The sequence below is a fragment of the Culex pipiens genome, chromosome 1 (genome assembly GCF_016801865.2).
Source record: "Culex pipiens pallens isolate TS chromosome 1, TS_CPP_V2, whole genome shotgun sequence".
Lineage (NCBI taxonomy): Eukaryota > Metazoa > Arthropoda > Insecta > Diptera > Culicidae > Culex > Culex pipiens.
The window spans coordinates 111953343-111973598 of record NC_068937.1 but is presented as its reverse complement, the minus strand read 5'-3'; the positions used below and the strand labels follow the sequence as shown (position 1 = coordinate 111973598).

Genomic DNA, 20256 nt, shown 5'->3' with positions numbered 1-20256 from the left:
TTAAATAATGGCATCATTAGTGCACTGCCCACGGGGACGCGCTGTCTTGTTTTTGCATGCTCATTTTCATTTCTATTGTTTCGTTGTTTGTGTGCTTGGGTGAGTGGTTATTATAATTAAATAATGGCATCATTAGTGCGCTGACCACGGGGACGCGATGTCTTGTTTTTGCATGCTCATTTTCATTTCTTTTGTGCCGCTGTTTGTGTGCTGGGGTGCTTGGTTATTATAATTAAATAATGGCATCATTAGTGCACTGCCCACGGGGACGCGCTGTCTTGTTTTTGCATGCTCATTTTCATTTCTATTGTTTCGCTGTTTGTGTGCTTGGGTGAGTGGTTATTATAATTAAATAATGGCATCATTAGTGCGCTGACCACGGGGACGCGTTGTCTTGTTTTTGCATGCTCATTTTCATTTCTATTGTTTCGCTGTTTGTGTGCTTGGGTGCGTGGTTATTATAATTAAATAATGGCATCATTAGTGCGCTGACCACGGGGACGCGCTGTCTTGTTTTTGCATGCTCATTTTCATTTCTTTTGTGCCGCTGTTTGTGTGCTGGGGTGCTTGGTTATTATATATAGGTGAAGGGATTTTATTAAATGATCATTATATTGCATTATTATATTTATTTGATTATATAACCACACTATATTTTACACTTAACACATCATACAAAACACAAATGAAACTGTAAACAGGAGCGTTTGGTACGGTATGTCCACGCATCCTTCCTCCCCTGTAGATTCTGTGAAATGTGATCCGTTCTCAGAATCCTCTCTGCGGTAAACACAACGTAGTAGGGCTGGCCGCTTTAATTTTTGCAATACATTTTCGGGTGTTCTCGGATGTACTGCAATTATTAATAATGACAAGAAAAGTGCTTGGGGCGTAATCTAATCACAAGACTTTCCAGCATGCTTTCATCGGACTGGCTGCGTTTGTGTTAGATTAGATTAGATTAGATTAGATTAGAAAACGTAGTACTAGGTTCCTGTCAAACTTTAATTTTTTTTTTAATGTTTCATCACAAAATGTGCATAGTGCCCAAGGGGTGTAAATACTTTTTTTACATACTGTACATCCTGATGATATTTCTACATTTCCAACTTATTAGGGGAACTATACGAGCAATTCCAGCTCAAATCAGGAATTTTTTTGGTACTTTTGTACCCGACCCTCTCCGATTTCAATGAAACTTTGTAGACATGTTATCCTAGGGCTATATAAGCCATTTTTGTGTATATGGAGCCAATAGTACTCGAAAACAACATTTGAGAATGGCGTAAGGTATTTAAATATTTTTGTATTTTGTAATTTTAAAAATACTGTATCTAGAAGCCGTTGCGTCGTATCAAAAAGTGGTTAAAGACAAACTTGTAGGAAATTGGACGGGCTTTCTGAAAAAAATACACTGAAACAAAAATACACGCCACATCTGTGAGATTTTTTGATTTTTAAGTCTAAAACTTAAATTTAAAGGTGACGTCACGATTTTTTTTCGTTCAAAATTTTTGAAGAAATAGCCTAAAATGTTACCAAAAGACTGACGAAAAATACAGGATGGTATGTCTCTCCTAAAAAAATACAAAAATCATTTACTAAAACAGTTTTTTTTGAAAAGTGGTCTAAACGTCAAAATTTTTGAAAACCGGTAAAGGCAATCGATTCCCCAGACAATTTTACATAAAAGTCTTCATATTGACCATTGTCCTATGTGCAATCCTTGGAAGATACAGCGGTTTTAAAAATAAAAATTTTTTTTTTTTTTTTTTTTTTTTTTTTTTTTTTTTTTTTGGTTTTTGGGAATTTCTATATGACAGACTTGGTTTTTCAGTCTCGTAAATATTTTTACCGGAAAGCTCGTCCAATTTCCCATAAGTTTGCCTCTGACAGCTTTTTGATTTGACTCGTTTTTATATTTACGTAAGCAAATTTACTATCTAGGTTTCTACCACACTGAAAAAAATATTCTATTTTCAGTTATTAGCAATGTAGTTAAGCTTATATCTGTAATCCTTTACATCCAATTGAAATGCTGTCAAAGACAAAATTATGGGAAATTGGACGAGCTTTCCAGTAAAAATATTTACGAGACTGAAAAACCAAGTCTGTCATACACAGCTAAAAAAGTAGTAATCCAGCTGCGTGTAAAAGTGCTGGGTGTAAAATAAATATTGCATTATTTTATGCAATTTATGTAATTTTACGCCCTGAAATATGTAGCCCATCAGTATGGGAAACCTACTTGACCGAAATGTCAAGCTGATATATGCGTTTATCCTTCCAACTTTTCATCGGTCTGATGGCCGAATGGGCTAAGGCGCCAGTCCTTACTGTTGGTGCTGGGTTTGAATCCCGTCGGTTGCAACTTTTTTTTTTTGTGCTTGCAAAAATTGTACATGCAGTATGTAATATTACATGTTTATTTTGACGAAGGTGATGTGCATGCTTTTGCATGCGATTTTACCATCGGATTTTTTGCTGTGTATAGAAATTCTCAAAAACCACCAAAAAACCCGCTTTTTCAACATTTTTATTTTTAAAACCGCTGTATCTTCCCAAGGATTATACATAGAACAATGGTGAATATGGAGATTTTTATGTAAGATTGTCTGGGAAATCGATTGCCACTTTCGGTTTTTAAACATTTTGAGGTTTAGAGCACTTGTCAAAAAAACTGTTTGAGTAAATTATTTTTTTTTTTTTTTTTTTTTTTTTTAGCAGTGATATACCATCCTGCATTTTTCGTCAGTCTTTTGGTAACATTTTAGGCTATTCCTTCAAAAATTTTGAACGAAAAAAAATCGTGACATCACCTTTAAATTTTAGTTCAAGACTTAAAAATATAAAAAACTCAAATAAGTGGCGTGTATTTTTGTTCCAGTGTATTTTTTTTTTTTTCAGAAAGCCCGTCCAATTTCCTACAAGATTGTCTTTGACCACTTTTTGATACGACGCAACGGCTTCTAGATACAGTAATTTTTAAATTACAAAATACAAAAATATTTAAATACCTTACGCCATTCTCAAATGTTGTTTTCCAGTACTATTGGCTCCATATACACAAAAATGGCTTATATAGGCCTAGGATAACATGTTTACAAAGTTTCATTGAAATCGGAGAGGGTCGGGTACAAAAGTACCAGAAAAAATCCTGATTGGAGCTGGAATTGCTCATACCTGTTTTAATCACTCTAAGCCGTTCGACCAATTCTCATCACTTTTGCCGTTTTCCGCTAGTGAATTAACATTTTCAGATGTATCAACGATGTGGAGTTCCTTGCTTACTTTTACTTGACTTACTTTATGATAGCTGTAATTCATAATCAAAGTGTTGATAGGCCGATAATAGAAACAGGCTGAGAAAGGGTATAGTTCCCCTACATGACTTTTTGCCAGCTATTACAGAAATGAGATGCTACTAAGTGTCCGGATTACGAATCATGACGTTAAAACATAATTTTAACATCTCTGAATTCCCCGTGGAACAAATTTTAAGTGGTTTTGATTTGATTTGATGTGATAACCAACAGGACCACAAGGATGAGCTATGTAGCGTTTGTCTAGAATTAAAAATAAAATCATGTTCATGCATAAATTTTTTCGGCCATTTGAATTGAAAATTTAAAAGCCTTGTTCATATGGGCAATATTAAGAAATACCGTTTTGAAAAAATAGTTTATGAACGAACGATGAAGAAACTACAATTCGTAAAAAGCCATTTTCGGCAAAGGTGTGCAAAAACAATAAATGAACATGCAAGAACTGAAACATTTTATATTTATTTTGTAATGTTTTGTTTTTTACAACAATACATACTTATTCCGAGATTTCCTTTTAATACAGCGATTCCTTTTAAAACAACTGAAAAAAAATATTCATCCACAACCGGCTCCGTGGCTTAATGGTTACGGCTTCTGTGTCCCAAGCAGAAGGTTCAGGGATCAAATCCCGGTTGGTACCTTTGAAAATTGGAATCAGGAATTTGAATATGAATAAAAACTAAAATGAATCAGGTGGGATTCGAACTCACACCTTTGGATTGGTGGTGGTCTGGGACGCTAAGCAGTCGGCCATCAGAAGGTTTACACTCTAGCAGTGAATTGATCCGTAGTGTTGAAACATGTTATCTCTTCTTCTTATATTATTAAATACGCGCTGATCCCTGATTTGCCTGAGGAGATTGGAAGTCTAAATATAGATCGAGTTTCCTTCAGATGCTTGCTTCTATGTTTAGGCGGGGCCGAACAATGCCCAGCGACCTCGGAATTGGACCGCAAGGAGCTCTGTCATTCTGAAATGGGTCGTTGGAAGCAGCGCGAGGGCTATCACCACCTAATACCCGGGACTGAGATAAGCTGTATCAGCATTCGGCATGTACACAGTCTGATACAAATTATACTTTCCCATAATTTCGCTACCGGTTAGCGGGTAATGGATTGGACCACACACACACACACTGAAAAAAAAAATTCATCCACCATTCCTGACAATATTTTCTATTCATGAAATGTATCAATGGAAAATATTTCAAAGAAATTCAACTGCAACGGCATCCGAAACTGTTAGCATTAGCATTAGCATTAGCAATAAAGGTCGCACAATTCCGGATGGCTGCACAACGCTTATCTTGCTGTTTAACTGTAATTAATAGCACTAGACTCTCATCCGGTTACAATATTCCAACACGGGAGATACCATGTTTTCATCTTTAGATGAGCGTGTAATACTATCCAGTAAGATAAGGGGCTCCTGGCCGGTACCTTGCTAACCTCGGGGATTGGAAGGCATGTTAGTAAACATCTATCTAGAATGCGCAGAGATCTCTACGTCACCTAGTGGTATAGATGTTTGTAGGGAGGTTTTGGACTCAATGTTAGTAAATTGAATGTTCTTATTATTTAACACCATCACCACCACCACCAAAAACAATTCCATCACCACAAAGAACCAAGCTACTGCTGCTCACACGATACTGACGCGCAATAATATTCATTAGCATAATGACCCCCCACTGTATGCATGGCTTGAACATGAATCAACTAACGTCAGTTCGCTCTTGGACTTCGGAGAGTAAAGTCACGTTTCTCGAAGAGTGCGCGTACAAGCAGATTATTGGTGGTGCACACAGGGTGTGTTACCCATCTATCTCTTTCTAACAAAGCGGAATTAAACCAACGGAAAGATCAAAATGGAGACTCGAAAGAACACGCTGAAGATCCTGTTTGCGACCGGTGCCAAGGTGCCGTCCTACCTCGAGGTCTTGAAATTCATGTCGACCGGTGTAAAGATACCAGCCACTGACGTACATTCGGTGTACAAAGATGAAAACGACCAGAAATTCTACATCAAGTTTATGGACGAGAACAGCTACAACAGGTTCTGCAACTCGGTAGAGGATCAGTATTGGTTCCGGTTCGATGACGGGTCAAGGTCTCCGGTGCAACTGGAGTTGGCCAGCAGGCAGTTCAAATACATCCGGCTTTTCAACCTGCCACCGGAGACGGAGGAAAAGGAAATCGCTATGGCGCTGAGTAAGTTCGGAAAGATTCGGCAACACGTACGGGAGAAGTATCCTCAAGACCTGGGTTACCACGTGTTCAGCGGCATCCGTGGCGTTTACATGGAGGTCGAGAAAGAAATACCAGCCAACATGTACATCGCCCATTTCCGAGCAAGGGTGTATTATGACGGATTGAAAAATCGTTGCTTCTTCTGCAAAGCTGAAGGGCACATGAAGGTCGAATGCCCTAAGCTGGCCAGTCTCAGGGTCAACGCTGAAACTGGTGGTCAGCGTTCGTACAGTAGCGTAACAGCAAATTTGGCGATCGCAAACAGCAGTACGATCGAGCCAGACAACACGCTCACCATGACAACGCTTCCGCTTACATCACCACCAGCACGACCCAAGATGCCAATGCAGCCGCAAGAGGGAGATGGCGCAAGCTCAGCGAAGATCAGTACACCAGCAAACAATCCATTTGTAACACTAACACCAGCGGAAGTTCCGATGGAGACGCCAGTACCACGACCAGAGGAGACGACGAACAACCAGGCGTCGGCAACGACGACGACGGAGAGACCAGAGGAAACGACGAACAACCAGGCGTCGGCGGCGACGACGACGGAGACGCCGAATAAGCCGGTGGATGCGACGGCGACGGTAGCGACGCCGAAGGAGACATCGGCTGCTGAAGCAGAACGATCGGGACACGATGGGATGATTATCGACGGCGAGCAGTTGATGGTGGACGAAGCCATCAAGGGGACAGCGGAAGGGGAGGGAAAACTGGAGTTGAAAAAGCGACCGATAGAAACGAGTTTGTCGCTCGGCAGCAATGATTCGGATCTAGGGCAAGGTAAGGGAAGCAATAGTAAGAAAAAACGTGGCGCTCAGGGCCAAGGTAAGGGCAAGGGGAAGGGAAGGGGGAAGTGAGGAGGGCTAAATGTTGAATATCTTTTCACACTCGACTTATTTCTTCCTTTGATGGACATCTATGAGTCCAGCCATGAATACGTTCAAGAAGTGTTCTTTGCGTTTGATTACGTTTGACATGATAGTCTTGATATTCATGCACTCTACTAAGATTAATCCATCCTTCTAATGCCTTTTATTCGAAAATTTGCAACCGTTAACCTGAACGCTATTAGCAGTAAATTAAAATTGTCTTTGTTTAAAGATTTCGTTTGGAATAACGACCTAGATTTTGTATTTGTTCAAGAAGTTGCTGTTGAAAATTTTAATTTTTTATCTTCCCACACTGCACTTGTTAACATAAGTGTAGATGGTAAAGGAACTGGAATTTTAATTCGAAAAAATATTGACTATTCAAACGTCATTATGAATAGCAATGGCAGGATAACATCTGCAGAAATTGATGGAATTAATTTTATTAATATCTATGCACACTCGGGATCCAAATTTAAGAAAGAAAGAGATAAGCTGTTCACAGAAGATATTTTAATTCATTTATCAGAAACTAAAGAAAATGTATTGTTGGGAGATTTCAATTGCATAATTGACAAAAACGATTCAAACAGTTCCATAAAAAATGTGAGTAACGGACTTAAAAATATGACTTCATCGTTAACTTTGATTGACATTGAATTAAATCACAATAAAAATAGAATATTTACTTTTGTTCGAGGAAACTCAAAATCTAGGTTAGATCGCATCTATGCTTCAAAAGAATTTGCAGAAAATGTAAGATCTGTAGAAACTATTGCTGTTGCTTTTTCGGATCACCACAGCGTAGTTTTGAAACTTGAAATTGGTCATCAATTTATGAATTTTTATGGACGTGGATACTGGAAAATAAATTCTTTTTTACTAAATGACCCAGATATAATAGACAAATTTAAAAAAAAGTATACTGAATTGAAACTGAGAAACTCTTATTCAAATTTAAATTTTTGGTGGAATACCGTTTTTAAAAGTAATGCAAAATCTTTTTTTAAAAAAGAAAATTTTCTTTCAAATCAGCAGTCGGCACGAGAGAAAAGTTTCTACTATAATTGTTTGAATGAAATAGTACAGAAGCAAGAACAAAATATCGATTGTTCAAATGAATTATCGGTAGTTAAATCCAAATTAATGGAACTCGAACAACGGCGTTTGAGTAAAATTAAATTCAAATTAAAAGCGGAAACATTACATGCCGATGAAAAACTATCACTGTTTCAAGTTACATCTTTTATTAACCGTTCTTCAACATCCAATCTGATTAAACTTAGAATTAATGATGAGATAACATCTGATATTAAAAAATTAAAGAATGAAATTTATCACCATTACTCTCAAAAGTTTCAAAATCAGCACGTTAACAACACTGATGCAGAAACGGTTTTAGGATATTTAAATAAAAAACTTGAAATCAATGACAAAATCCATCTAAACAGACCAATAGAAATTTATGAAATTGAAAATGCTTTAAAAAATGCTTCTAGCAGAAGTTCACCAGGACCAGATGGCCTAAGTTACGAATTTTATTCCATTTTCTTCGATGTTGTGAAAGATGACCTTTTAAATTTATTTAACGATTATTTAGTTAATGAGGAATATCCACCTGCGTTGTTTACAGCGGGGGTGATAACTCTCATCCCTAAAGTAGGAGATAAATATGATTTACAAAACAAACGTCCTATTAGTATGCTGAACACTGATTACAAATTGTTCACTAAAATATTGTGGAACCGGATACAACCCATGATGAAAAACGTTTTGGGTGCGGAACAAGCAGCTTGTGTAGAAGATAATTCCTGCATTACAAATTTACGTTTATTGAGAAATATTTTAGTAAAAGCGAATAAGTCAAAAAAGTTTAAAGGAGCAATTTTAAGTCTTGATCTTGAAAAAGCGTTTGATCGCGTAGATCATGATTTCCTTTGGAAGGTGTTGAAGAAAATTGATTTTCCTGATGAATTCATTAATTGTCTAAAAAAACTCTACAAAAATGCAACCTCAACCGTTTTGTTCAATGGTTTTTTGACGGAGCCGTTCCAAATTTTAAGCTCAGTGAGGCAAGGGTGTCCTCTTAGTATGGCGCTTTTTGCTTTTTATATAGAACCGCTGATTAGAATGATTGATCAGAATATTAATGGTGTGTTAATTGATAACAGATTTCTTAAAGTAGTAGCATATGCAGATGACATCAACATTTTTGTTAAAAATGATAGCGAGTTTGATATTATACTGCAACTTGTTCATTATTACAGTTTGTATTCAAAGATTAAACTTAACTTGTTTAAATCACAGTTTTTAAGATTCAACAGTTGCATGATTGGCCCTCAACAAATTAAAGAAGTAGATGATTTAAAAATTTTAGGAGTACATTTTTCACAAAGTTTTGATAAAACGATCGATCAAAATTATAACGGAATTATAAAATTTATTAATATCAGCTTATTACAACAATATTCTAGAAGATTGAATTTATTCCAGAAAGTTTATGTGCTAAACACATACATTTTATCCAAACTATGGTATGTAGCGCAAGTATTTCCTCCTGATAATAAACATTTGGCTTCTTTGCGGTCCATATGTGGGAAGTTTTTATGGAAAGGACATTTTTACAAAGTTGAAAGAAATGAATTATATTTACCGGTTTTGAAAGGAGGCATTGCTCTTTTGGACGTAGAATGTAAAACAAAATCACTTTTTATTAAAAACATATTATTTGGTAAGTCAGATGAACTTGATACGTTCATGATAAACCAATTAGTTAACAAAAATTTAACGCGAAATACAAGAGAGTGGCTTCAAGAAGCGGAGGTTCTGAAAAATGAAAATCATTTGAACACTAGTAAGAAATTATATGATTATTTTATTGAAAGTAAGAAGATTGAAATTAAAAAGCAAAAAGAAAATCCCCACTTGCAGTGGAATACACTTTTTGAAAATACCAACAAGAACTTCTTGTCAACTACGGCGAAATCTTATTTATTTATGGCCTCACGAGATATAATTCCATGCAACTCAAAATTATTTCGTCATGGAGTAAAGGGTACAGAATCACCTTTTTGCGAATTGTGTGGTGCCCAGGATACTGTAGAACACAGGTTTAAAGACTGTGTACATTCAAAAATAATTTGGACTTGGTTAAATAATATAGTAATTAACAAATTAAAATTGAAAGTTAAAGATGCAGAAGAGGTTTTGTGGTGTGATTTCAATGATCAAAATGTAAAATTGAAAGCAGCGTTGTGGTTAACTGTTGAAAGTTTAGCGTATTGTTTGCAGACGTTTGGCGAAGGAACGTTGGATGAGTTGAAAAGTAGATTGTGTGAATCGCGGTGGAATAGTAGAGAGATTTTCAAAAAGCACTTCAAACATTTTTTGAATGTATTCTAGGTAGTAGTGTAAAATAACAAGTTGTTGAGTGTGGGGAGATATTTTTGAGTCTGTTTGAGCCACAGTAGGATAATAGAGAATAGATAGTCATGTGATTGTAAAATGTATTTTCATTGCTGCCAATAAAAAGTTACTTCATAAAAAAAAAAAAAAAAAAAAAAAAAAAAAAAAAAAAAAAAAAAAAAAAAAAAAACACGAACACAGCACAAAGAGAACACCACAAAAATCCATCTTCCCATCACTACTGCTTGCACGATACTCTGCAACGGCATCCGAACCTGTTGTAACAATAATGCATTGTTCAATAATGCAGAAACAATGAAATGAAATACTTAAATTGCGTGAAATTGCACAACTCACCACAAACCGAATTAAAGCAAATTTCTGGAAAATTTAACCCACACTTCAAAAGGTTCTCCGCCCATATTGGTGCAACAGTCATTACGAGCGTGCGAACATCAATTTTCCGCACAATTCCCGAGGGCTGGAATTGATCTCCACGGATGGGTGGGCCGGTTTCCAATTTCGTTTGATGACACTTGGGCGTTCTGTGGCTGTGTAAATCGCACATCAAATGCAGTGTGGAAAATTTGCAATGGAATTTGCCGGCGCGAAAATCCAATAGATGGTGCCGGGGAATTGTCTGGTTCATTAAGAATTTCGCGAACTAGAAACAAAGAGATCCTCCAGCGAAGAAGAATCTCATAGAATTTTGAGCTTTCGGCTAAACGAGCTTGAAACATTTCTCTCATCAGTGGTGCCAGTATTTGGTAAACCATGAAAATGTGCCAATATGTGGCAATTTCCCTCTAACCAAGACTTGTAATTTTCCCACGGGATTTGGTCGTAAACCTGCCTCGAACGACTCAATTTGATAGCAATTTTCTGAAACAAAACCCTGATGAAAGAATTAAGGCAGCGGCAGCAGCATCCAAAATGCCAACCCTCCCCCGCGAGACCCTACATAAATGACTCGGCAATATTTCTTAACGTCCAACTCCCGGGGGGAGCCACGTGGTCATTAATAAGCCGTTTTAAAGCCCTATAAAACACCCCATTTGGCGCGCTCCACTATCGGCTCGAAATGGCTTTGGAAACGCCCCTGAGCTCGTTTGGGTGCCCTGCTCGGATGGTTGGATGAATTTTATTTTACAGTGTAGTGATTGTCATTGGTTGTTTCGTTCGTAAAGCAGAACGCCAAATCAACTTTTATTAGCATGGAAAGTTAAACACCCTGTTTTTTCGCCTAAGGGCCATATAATGGCTGTTATTTTAATTAAATAAAATTTTCTTATAAAAAAATAGGCAACAGTCAACAGTGAAACAGCGCTTAAGAAATTCGACGTTGTTTGTGATAGGTGACAGAACACCCCAATCGCCTTCACCACGACACACAAACGAATGAGTGTCACGCTAAATCACTCACACAGTCCCCTCTAGAAATACATTCGCTCAGAGAGCGGTCGTTCGACATTCTCTCCCATGATTGCATTCAAATGACATCTATCAACACGTTGCTGCGTGTTGATAGATGTCATTTGAATGCAATTTGAATGAACGAAGAGAGAGAGAGAGAGAGAGAGAGAGAGAGAGAGAGAGAGAGAGAGAGAGAGAGAGAGAGAGAGAGAGAGAGAGAGAGAGAGAGAGAGAGAGAGAGAGAGAGAGAGAGAGAGAGAGAGAGAGAGAGAGAGAGAGAGAGAGAGAGAGAGAGAGAGAGAGAGAGAGAGAGAGAGAGAGAGAGAGAGATAGATAGAGAGAGAGAGAGAGAGAGAGAGAGAGAGAGAGAGAGAGAGAGAGAGAGAGAGAGAGAGAGAGAGAGAGAGAGACGAAAACGAGAGGAAGAGAAAGAGCGCGTTGTCTTGTTCGGGCGATTTGAATTCATAGGACAGAGTGCAGCGCAAAATCAAACTTTTTTCAGTAAAAGCACTGTATCTCGCCAATAGTTCATTTTAGTTTGAGGTCTACATTGGTTATTATGTCAAATTGTCCGGGGAACACGATGGTGATAACATAAAACTAAAAAAATATATGGAATTGGTCAAAACTGAACTTTAATATTTAAAACGTTACTACATAATATTAGTGGGCATATAAGGGTGAAAATTTCAAATTTATCAAATTCCTTTGACAATTTTCAATGAAATGCCGCCTGTAGAAAGTCTTTTGCTCAAATAGTTGCAGAGTTATGATTAAAAGAAAAAAACGTTACTTAATCCACCGATGGTGGTTGGTGCCTTCCTCACAATTATGTACATATTTGTTTCTGTAGTAAGGATGTCAAACCTACAAATTTTATCTAAATTTTACTTCTTACAACATGTCTACATGGAGTATGGGGTCTAGAATCCCAAAAATTATTGGACGTAATAATAGAACAACACCTACACGGCTGTTTCATGAAAATTGTTCACTTTCAATAGTTATATTACTTTAAAAATTTGTAAGCCTTTAGGCAGTAAAAAAATATCTGTTCATTTTTCCAGGGAGATTCAAATAAGCTTGGTAGATAAGTGTTCGTTGTTCTATGTTACATGTTTTTAGCGTTATTGAAACAAAAATCATAAATATCTTCATATTTAAACGCATCTTCTGCACAACAATTTTCTAAATAAATTTAAAAAAAATTTACTGAAAAATTGGAATTTTTTATTTAACTACTTTAAATTTACATTCTTTTTTTTAAGTTTATATGCTAGCTACACTATTTTTTAAATGTACTTTTTTAAATGAAACACTAAAAGAAAGTTAACCTTCATGATCGAATTGATATATAAAATTATTTTGGATAATTTTGAGCTCAAATTTTAAAGAAACACAGTAAGTATCAAAGATATGCTGGTTTTGCGATAGACAATTTTCAAAGTCACTATTTTTTAAAGCTATTTTGAATTTATTTCAGAGGACGTACATGAAAATTGTGTTATCCAGCCCAGTACACACTTTAAACATATACATCATGATAAAATTATTATATTTGAAAAAAATATTAAATTTACATCAATTACTTTTTTACGGAAATTGTCATAACTCTGAATAGAAAACAGTTAGAGTCCCACTTTTTGTATTAAGTCCTTCAGAAATGTTATGCAAAGTTAACAAGATTTTCAACAAGTTTTTTTTTGCCTTTTGAAAAAACTATTGAAACAATCAGATCAGTTTTGGTCTTGTTAACTTTGCATAACTTTTCTACAGGACTTAAAAATACAAAAAGTGGGACTCTAACTGTTTTCTATTCAGAGTTATGGCAATTTCCATAAAAAAACTCGAAGCAAAAAATGTTTGCGTGTAGTGGATCTTTAAGTAATATCGTTGAACAAGTCTGATTTTTTTAAATACCTTAAAACGGGGTGATATAATTGATGTAAATTCAATATTTTTTTCAAATATAATAATTTTGTCATGATATATGTTTAAAGTGTGTACTGGGCTGGATAACACAATTTTCATGTACGTCCTCTGAAATAAATTCAAAATAGCTTTAAAAAATAGTAACTTTGAAAATTGTCTATCGCAAAACCAGCATATCTTTGATAGTTACTGTGTTTCTTTAAAATTTCAGCTTAAAATTATCCAAAATGATTTTATATGTCAATTCGATCATGAAGGTTAACTTTCTTTTAAAATTTCATTTAAAAAAGTACAGTTTAAAAATAGTGTAGCTAGCATATAAACTTAAAAAAAAAGAATGTAAATTTAAAGTAGTTAAATAAAAAGTTCCAATTTTTCAGTAAATTTTTTTAAATTTATTTAGAAAATTGTTGTGCAGAAGATGAGTTTAAATATGAAGATATTTATGATTTTTGTTTCAATAACAATAAAAACATGTAACATAGAACAACGAACACTTATCTACCAAGCTTAGTATGGTACCACATCATTCTGTTTGTATAAATAATTCGTATGTATAATTTTGTTAAAAACCCCGAACATAAATGTCACCCCGGTATTATTCGCGCAAGTGTGAACTGAAATATGAGTGATGTGATTAATTGAAATTTTTTAAATATTTAAAATACAGATTAGGTGTCGGAGTCGGAGTCGGAGCTGGAGTCAACAATTTGTGGAAAGATGGAGTCGGAGTCGGAGTCGGAATCGGCTAGAGTTGGAAGGCCGGAGTCGGAGTCGGAGCCGGAGTCATCAATTTGTGGAAAGCCGGAGCCGGAGTCGGAGTCGGAGTCGGCTTAACTCAGAAAGCCGGAGTCGGATTCGGAGTCGGAGTCGCTTGAAATATGCCCGACTCCGCAGCCCTGCCTCCAAGTTTGATCCAAATCGGTGAAGGCCGAGTCCATAAGTGTACTCAGTTGACCCATATGTTTTGCTATAGAATTGAGATATTGACAGGAATATTTTTTTAAACAGTTTGTTCACTATTCCATTTCACGAAGGTTAACTTTTTCGAAATTTTGCTCCAGTTTTTCATCGCATTTGAAACGTTCAACAGTGCATTCCAACAACAAAAAAACATCAAGCATTTTATCTCCTCAACTTCAGTACCACAGTTCATAGAGCTACAAAACTAGTTTGGCAAACTATTCATCAAAAAAATAACTCCCCAACTGTGGTGGTGACCGCATTTTCGCTCTGTTTTCGCATAAAGTGTTAAATGTAAATGATGGAGTTAAACATTTTACGACGAATGCGAAAAGCATAACATGGATTACGGGTTTTTATGTTACAGTCAGTTTAGTTGTAAAACTAGGTTGGATGGTAGTTTGAAAAACTCTTCAAAAAGAACTTTGTTGGTAAATTCAAATCTATTCAAATCCAGAGTTAAAACTCTTTTGGAGTTTGCCTTTCATAAACCAAATAAAGTGATACAACAACTACAATTTCATGCTCTGCTCAAGTCAATCCAAAATAATCAACTCTAATTTGATTCCAATCGAGATTTCGCCAAACCCTAACAGCAATAAGAAAGGGTAAATGAACTCTACCCAAAACGAAATTCCCCCAATTCTGGCTGGCCTTCGGCAATAAACTGGTCGGTTTTTTTCCCCCAGCTAGACTGGCCAAAAAACAACACACGTGAGAGTATGTTGGACCCAGGTTCGTGTCCGGCAATATTCCACCCAAATTTTGGGGCAGGGTAGAAAACAAGAAAACTGACGATCCTTTTTATCATATTTTTCCCGGACCACTTTTGTTACGTAGTCGGGAGAAAAACAAAACCCCTCCAAGAAGTAAGGCAAACAATGGTCAAATGAATTCATGTCATGATTTACCGTCAGCTTAAGTCATCCCTTTCAAAACGTGGGGAGCAAAACAGTAAAGTTTTTTTTCAAGGTTTGTTAATAAAATGTGGTTTGAAAAAAAAAGATTTAAAAAAGCCAAATCGATTGTCATTTAGAATCTTCAAACTTCAAATAAAGCTCATAATTAAAGGAAAAAAAAAAAGAATTGCGTGAAATGAGCCAAGAATGGGTTCAGCAACCTTAAACATTCTTGATTTGGGTCAGCACAGTTGTGTGTCCCTAGTAATAATAGCAAAAATGGAACCATAGGAGGGGTCGTTTCCGGCAAAAAAAAGATATTTTCGTGTGAAAAGTCCAACATTTCAAATGTCATTTGACCTTGATAAAAAGAGGGTAAGAACAAATAAGAGCCGGATTTTCCTGGAAGATCTTGTTGTTGGTTTGTAAAATGAATTGGTTCAAGGCTGTCCGTCAATTTCGATGTATCGGGACAGCAGTCCGAAAAGGGACATGCTGTTTTTTAGTGTTTTCTTTTCTGGAAATCATTTTCCTCTTTTATTGATCATCTATCATCATCTTTATTTATTCTTTTATAATTTTTTGTACTTTTGACCCTCGGTCCTAACCTGGTCGCAGCACCTAAAAGAACTCAATAAAAATAAGTTGTGAAAAAAAAACTTTTCCTTAAATTTTTATTTTATTTTGATGAAACATTGTTGGTGTATTCCATTTGTCAAAAAAAGCACTTTTGAATCATAAGTTTTCCAAATATTAAGTCTTCTATCTCTTGAAAAGGAGGTTTCCAATTCCGAATGTTTTATTGAAGAAATAACTTCATGTTTTTAAAGTTTAATAACACTTAACCCTCTACAAACCAAAATTAAATGTTTCGAAAAATAATTGGGCAACAGAGGGTTAGCTTTTTTTTGACGACATTTTTTACGGATGAAATATTTTTTGATTATTTTTTTAAGTAAACTTAAGACAATTGCTAAATTTCGTTACTGAAATAAACTGCAGAACCCGAACAGGCGGTTATAACTGAATTCATGCCATTTCAATAACAACTACTGTAAAAATAACAGAAAATGTTATGGATTCTTCATAAAAAATTCATTTTTGCATAAGAGTTTAATAACAGATTATGTTATCATAACAAAATTTGTTATTGGTCTGATATTGACTGAACAACTTTGGTATAACATTTTTTGTTATGGAAGAATACCCCCAATTGTTATTGGGATGATCGGATTAGTTGTTGAAATAAAAAAAAAAGATTTGTTCGAAGAATAGCTTAAAATGTTATTAGCCTGTTATTATAATCACAATTCAATAACAAAAAAAAATCATAACGACTAATAACAAATCTTGTTATAAATAACATAAAATGTTATTGGCCTAGTATTTTCAAATATCAAAAAAGGTTATTCCCAAGTTATTTCCATCTGCTAGGAAATCCTGTTCTGCCAGGATACAACTGTTTACAAAATCAAGATTTGCGATAAAAAAATCGCTGAAGAAAATCGTTCCTGGAAGAGTGTTTCCTTCCATCAAGATATTAAACGTTAGCTTTCGTCCTGTTTCACGAACGTGGCACTCAAAATTGAAATTTGCCAAAGCCTTCAGGCAAGACCCGGTTCCAGTACGGTTGATTCAGTGGAGTCGTTCTTTAAAAAAAAAAATAAAAAAAATAAAAACATAAGCAGCACTCGTGGAGTTTTTTTTTGCTCATGTCGATATGGTTTAGTACTTTCGCAGCTCAAATTTTCCCCCTCAATTTCCCAGCAGGCACGAAAAACAAACCCAAACATGTTTTGTACACGCGCGGAGGGAAAAATCAATGTTTGCATTGTGAAGAGAAAAAAAAGAAGCGGCGAGTAAATCAAGCAGACGAAAAAAAAAACCGTTTAAACTGATTTGCCCTCCTCTCGAAAATGTCGATGCTAATTTATTTGGCCCCAATTTGAATAATTTATTTAATTTCCCCCCTCTCTCACTGTTCTCTAATCAACAGATATCGAGAGCATCCCGATGGTGCGGTACACGGCGGTCGCCGGCCGGAACGTCACCCTCAACTGCCCGGGCGTGAACGAGCACTCGCTGGTAGACGCCCTCGTCTGGAAGACGTCCCAGACGGTGGCCGAGTTCGTCAACGGGCTGCCCATCGTGCGGAACCCGCGGGTGAGTTATTTGATCGCAAAGGTTTATCAGTTTTTAAGTGAATTATGGTTATTACAATATTTGTTTGAGGAGATTTCAACTGATATTTAATCACAAAAAAAAATGCAAGACATTGAATTTCGACTTAGCATTAACAAAACATTCTTGAAGAGAACAATAATTCCAAAAATACCCCTGAAACATTACATTTACAAAAAAGCAATTATCGTGAATCACCCAAATTTGAAACCAAACCAAAAGTTGTACCTTTTAACTGGCATCAACTCTTCCAGACCCGGGCAGACGGTAATAAAAAAATTAATAATATTTCAATAACAAATCCTGTTAAAATAACAAAAAGTGTTATTATTTTATCCTTAAGTTCAACTTCAAGAAGAAAAAATAATAACAGTTTCTGATAAAATAACAAAATTTGGTATCGAAGTGAAATTATATTGAAAATGTTTAATAACACGCTAATAAGAGGAAATGTTATACATTTGAAACACCCTCCTAATAACAAAATGTGTTATTCGTTTGGTATACTGATTTAGAAATAAAATTACCATAAATCGCACAAATGGAAAAGTTTCTTAGTGTCCATAACACAATCTGTTATTATTTTTTCTTTTGTTAAATATGTTTAGATCTTTGGGATAATTTTGACCAATTTCGTCAGGGTTATTTTGGCCATGAAATGGGGTCCTTAAGCTAAAATTATTCTTAAAAAGTTGAAATTTTGAAAGTTGATTTTTTAAATTATTTGATATACCCCCTAAAGGATTTTGTTTAAAATGGTTAGAACTATGGGATAATTTTGACCAATTTCGTCAGGGTCATTATTTTGGCCATGAAATGGGGTCCTAAGCTAAAATTATTCTGAAAAGTTGAAATTTTGAAAGTTGATTTTTTTAATTATTTGATATACCCCCTAAGGGACTTTGCTAAAATTGGCTAGAACTATGGGATAATTTTGACCAATTTCTTCGGGATCATTATTTTGGCCATGAAATGGGGTCTTTAAGCTAAAATTATTCTGAAAAGTTGAAATTTTGAAAGTTGACTTTTTTAATTATTTGATATACCCCTAAAGGGCTTTGTTTAAAATGGTTAGAACTATGGGATAATTTTGACCAATTTCGCCAGGGTCATTATTTTGGCCATGAAATGGGGTCCTTAAGCTAAAATTATTCTAAAAAGTTGAAATTTTGCGAGTTGATTTTTTTACTTGTTTGATATACCCCCTAAGGGATTTTACTAAAATTGGCTGGAACTATAAAATAATTTTGACCAATTTCATCGGGGTCATTTATTTCACCATCAAATGGGGTTTCAAGCTAAAATTAATCCGATATAATTAACTTTTGAGAGTTCATTTTTTTTAAATTTTGTTATATTCCCTAATGGAATTGATTTATTACTTTTTTATTATTGACCCTGAGTTAGGCCATGACTCTTTTTACTTGGAAGACGATATTCGAAGAAAAACGACAACTGGTAGTATCAAGTGGTTAAGAAGCGAAAAAAAATCACCAGATCACAGACGGGATTCGAACCCGTACCACCCACGTCTCTAGCGGGGTACTCTACACTACCAACTACCCTCGATAAAGCAAATGGCCTATCAAACACTGCTCAGCGATGTTCACCAAGAAGAGAGCGACAATAACGACGGTAGCAAGAAGGTTAAGAGAGCGAAAAGAAGAACTAGATTAGAGGCGTGGTTGTGCGATCAAATCTACAGCTGAACACTACTTTGGTGTCTTGGGACAACTAGAATCCCAAGGATCACGGTGGCTTAAGGGTAGAGTACCCCGCTAGAGACGTGGGTGGTACGGGTTCGAATCCCGTCTGTGATCTAGTGATTTTTTTTTCGCTTCTTAACCACTTGATACTACCAGTTGTCGTTTTTCTTCGAATATCGTCTTCCAAAGAATTGATTTATTTATTGAGAATTTTTGAAGTGTGAATAACAAAAACTGCAACTTTTACTTGGAGTCAGAATCTGTGAAGTCGGGTATTTTTGGAGAGCTAAAGTTGTCGTTGACGTCATATCCTACATCCAGAGTCGGAGTTGTCTTCAAAGTATGGGTTCAAAGTCGCTTGGAGGTACCCGACTCTGCAGCCCTGACTAGTACAGAGGAGTTATGGCAACTGCAGATTTATTTGCAAATTACAAATAAACCAAAACAATAACTTTGTTTTTGTTATGGAGACATACCAGTTCAATAACATTTTTTGTTATTATGCTGCTCCACCTCTCCGCACAAAATAACAAATCTTGTTATTCCTTCATGATTCCTTCTGTGTTATTGGTTTGTTATTGCAATAACAACATAATAACAGTTTAAATTATTCTTCGAACAAATCTTTGTTATTGATTTTTGTTATTTTAACAACTAATCCGATCATCCCAATAACATATTTCGATCTTCTCACAATATCAAAAACTGACCTTCCCAAGTTATTTCCGTCTGCTCGGGTCGAGACACTAAAGCTCTAACGCTTCAAATTAAATTTCCCCTAAATTTACGCTCCGGACCACTGCATGACAAAGTTGACCCAAATAAAATATTAGTTTTAAGCAATGATAAAGTCACGCGATAAAATGAAGATAACAATTTTCTCAGTATTCTTCAATTTGGTTTTGCATCATTATTTAGGAATGTATTTGTTTTTAAAATGATTCAATACCATTGCTTATGTTTTGAAAAAGCAATGGTATTCAGTCATTTTTAAAACAAATACATTCCTAAATAAATTCTTTTTTTTTTGTGTGCAGAAAGAGGTCTCTTTGTTTCTTTTTATTTGCAAAAAAAAATTTCTTAGGCCGATACCAATATTTTTTTTGAAGTTTTTGTCCCACGGTTCTAGCTGTGGAAGGGAGGGCATAAAAATTAAAAAAATGTATTTATAAAAATTGAAATAACAAGCCACATTCTCTACATTTGAATGCAAAAAGTGCTTTAAAATGCATTTAATACTAGTTCAGTTGTTTTACAACCAGGCCGTTGCAAATATTTTTTGAGGTTTATGTCCCTCGATTCTGGC

The 20256-nt window shown here is 35.6% G+C and overlaps 2 protein-coding genes across 2 annotated transcripts in view; both read left to right on the top strand.

Moving 5' to 3' along the window:
• LOC120432507 (protein sidekick-2-like) overlaps nt 1-20256 on the top strand; it is a 203207-nt gene that overhangs the window by 131460 nt on the left and 51491 nt on the right. The window contains exon 2 of the mRNA XM_039597728.2: nt 17060-17226. Within this exon, the coding sequence (XP_039453662.1) occupies nt 17060-17226 (167 nt within the window). The remainder of the gene's footprint in view (nt 1-17059; nt 17227-20256) is intronic.
• Nucleotides 5057-6692, top strand: LOC120432506 (uncharacterized). Its single transcript, XM_039597726.2, has 2 exons — nt 5057-6058; nt 6110-6692. The coding sequence occupies exons 1-2, from the start codon at nt 5195-5197 to the stop codon at nt 6437-6439; spliced, it is 1194 nt and encodes a 397-aa protein (XP_039453660.1). The 5' UTR covers nt 5057-5194; the 3' UTR covers nt 6440-6692.

Excerpts from the sequence above, each read along its gene's own strand:
- LOC120432506 (XM_039597726.2), top strand. The coding sequence starts at position 5,195 with ATGGAGACTCGAAAGAACACGCTGAAGATCCTGTTTGCGACCGGTGCC. Across the intron at positions 6,059-6,109 it reads AGGAGACGACGAACAACCAG|GCGTCGGCGGCGACGACGAC; the intron begins GCGTCGGCAACG and ends ACGAACAACCAG.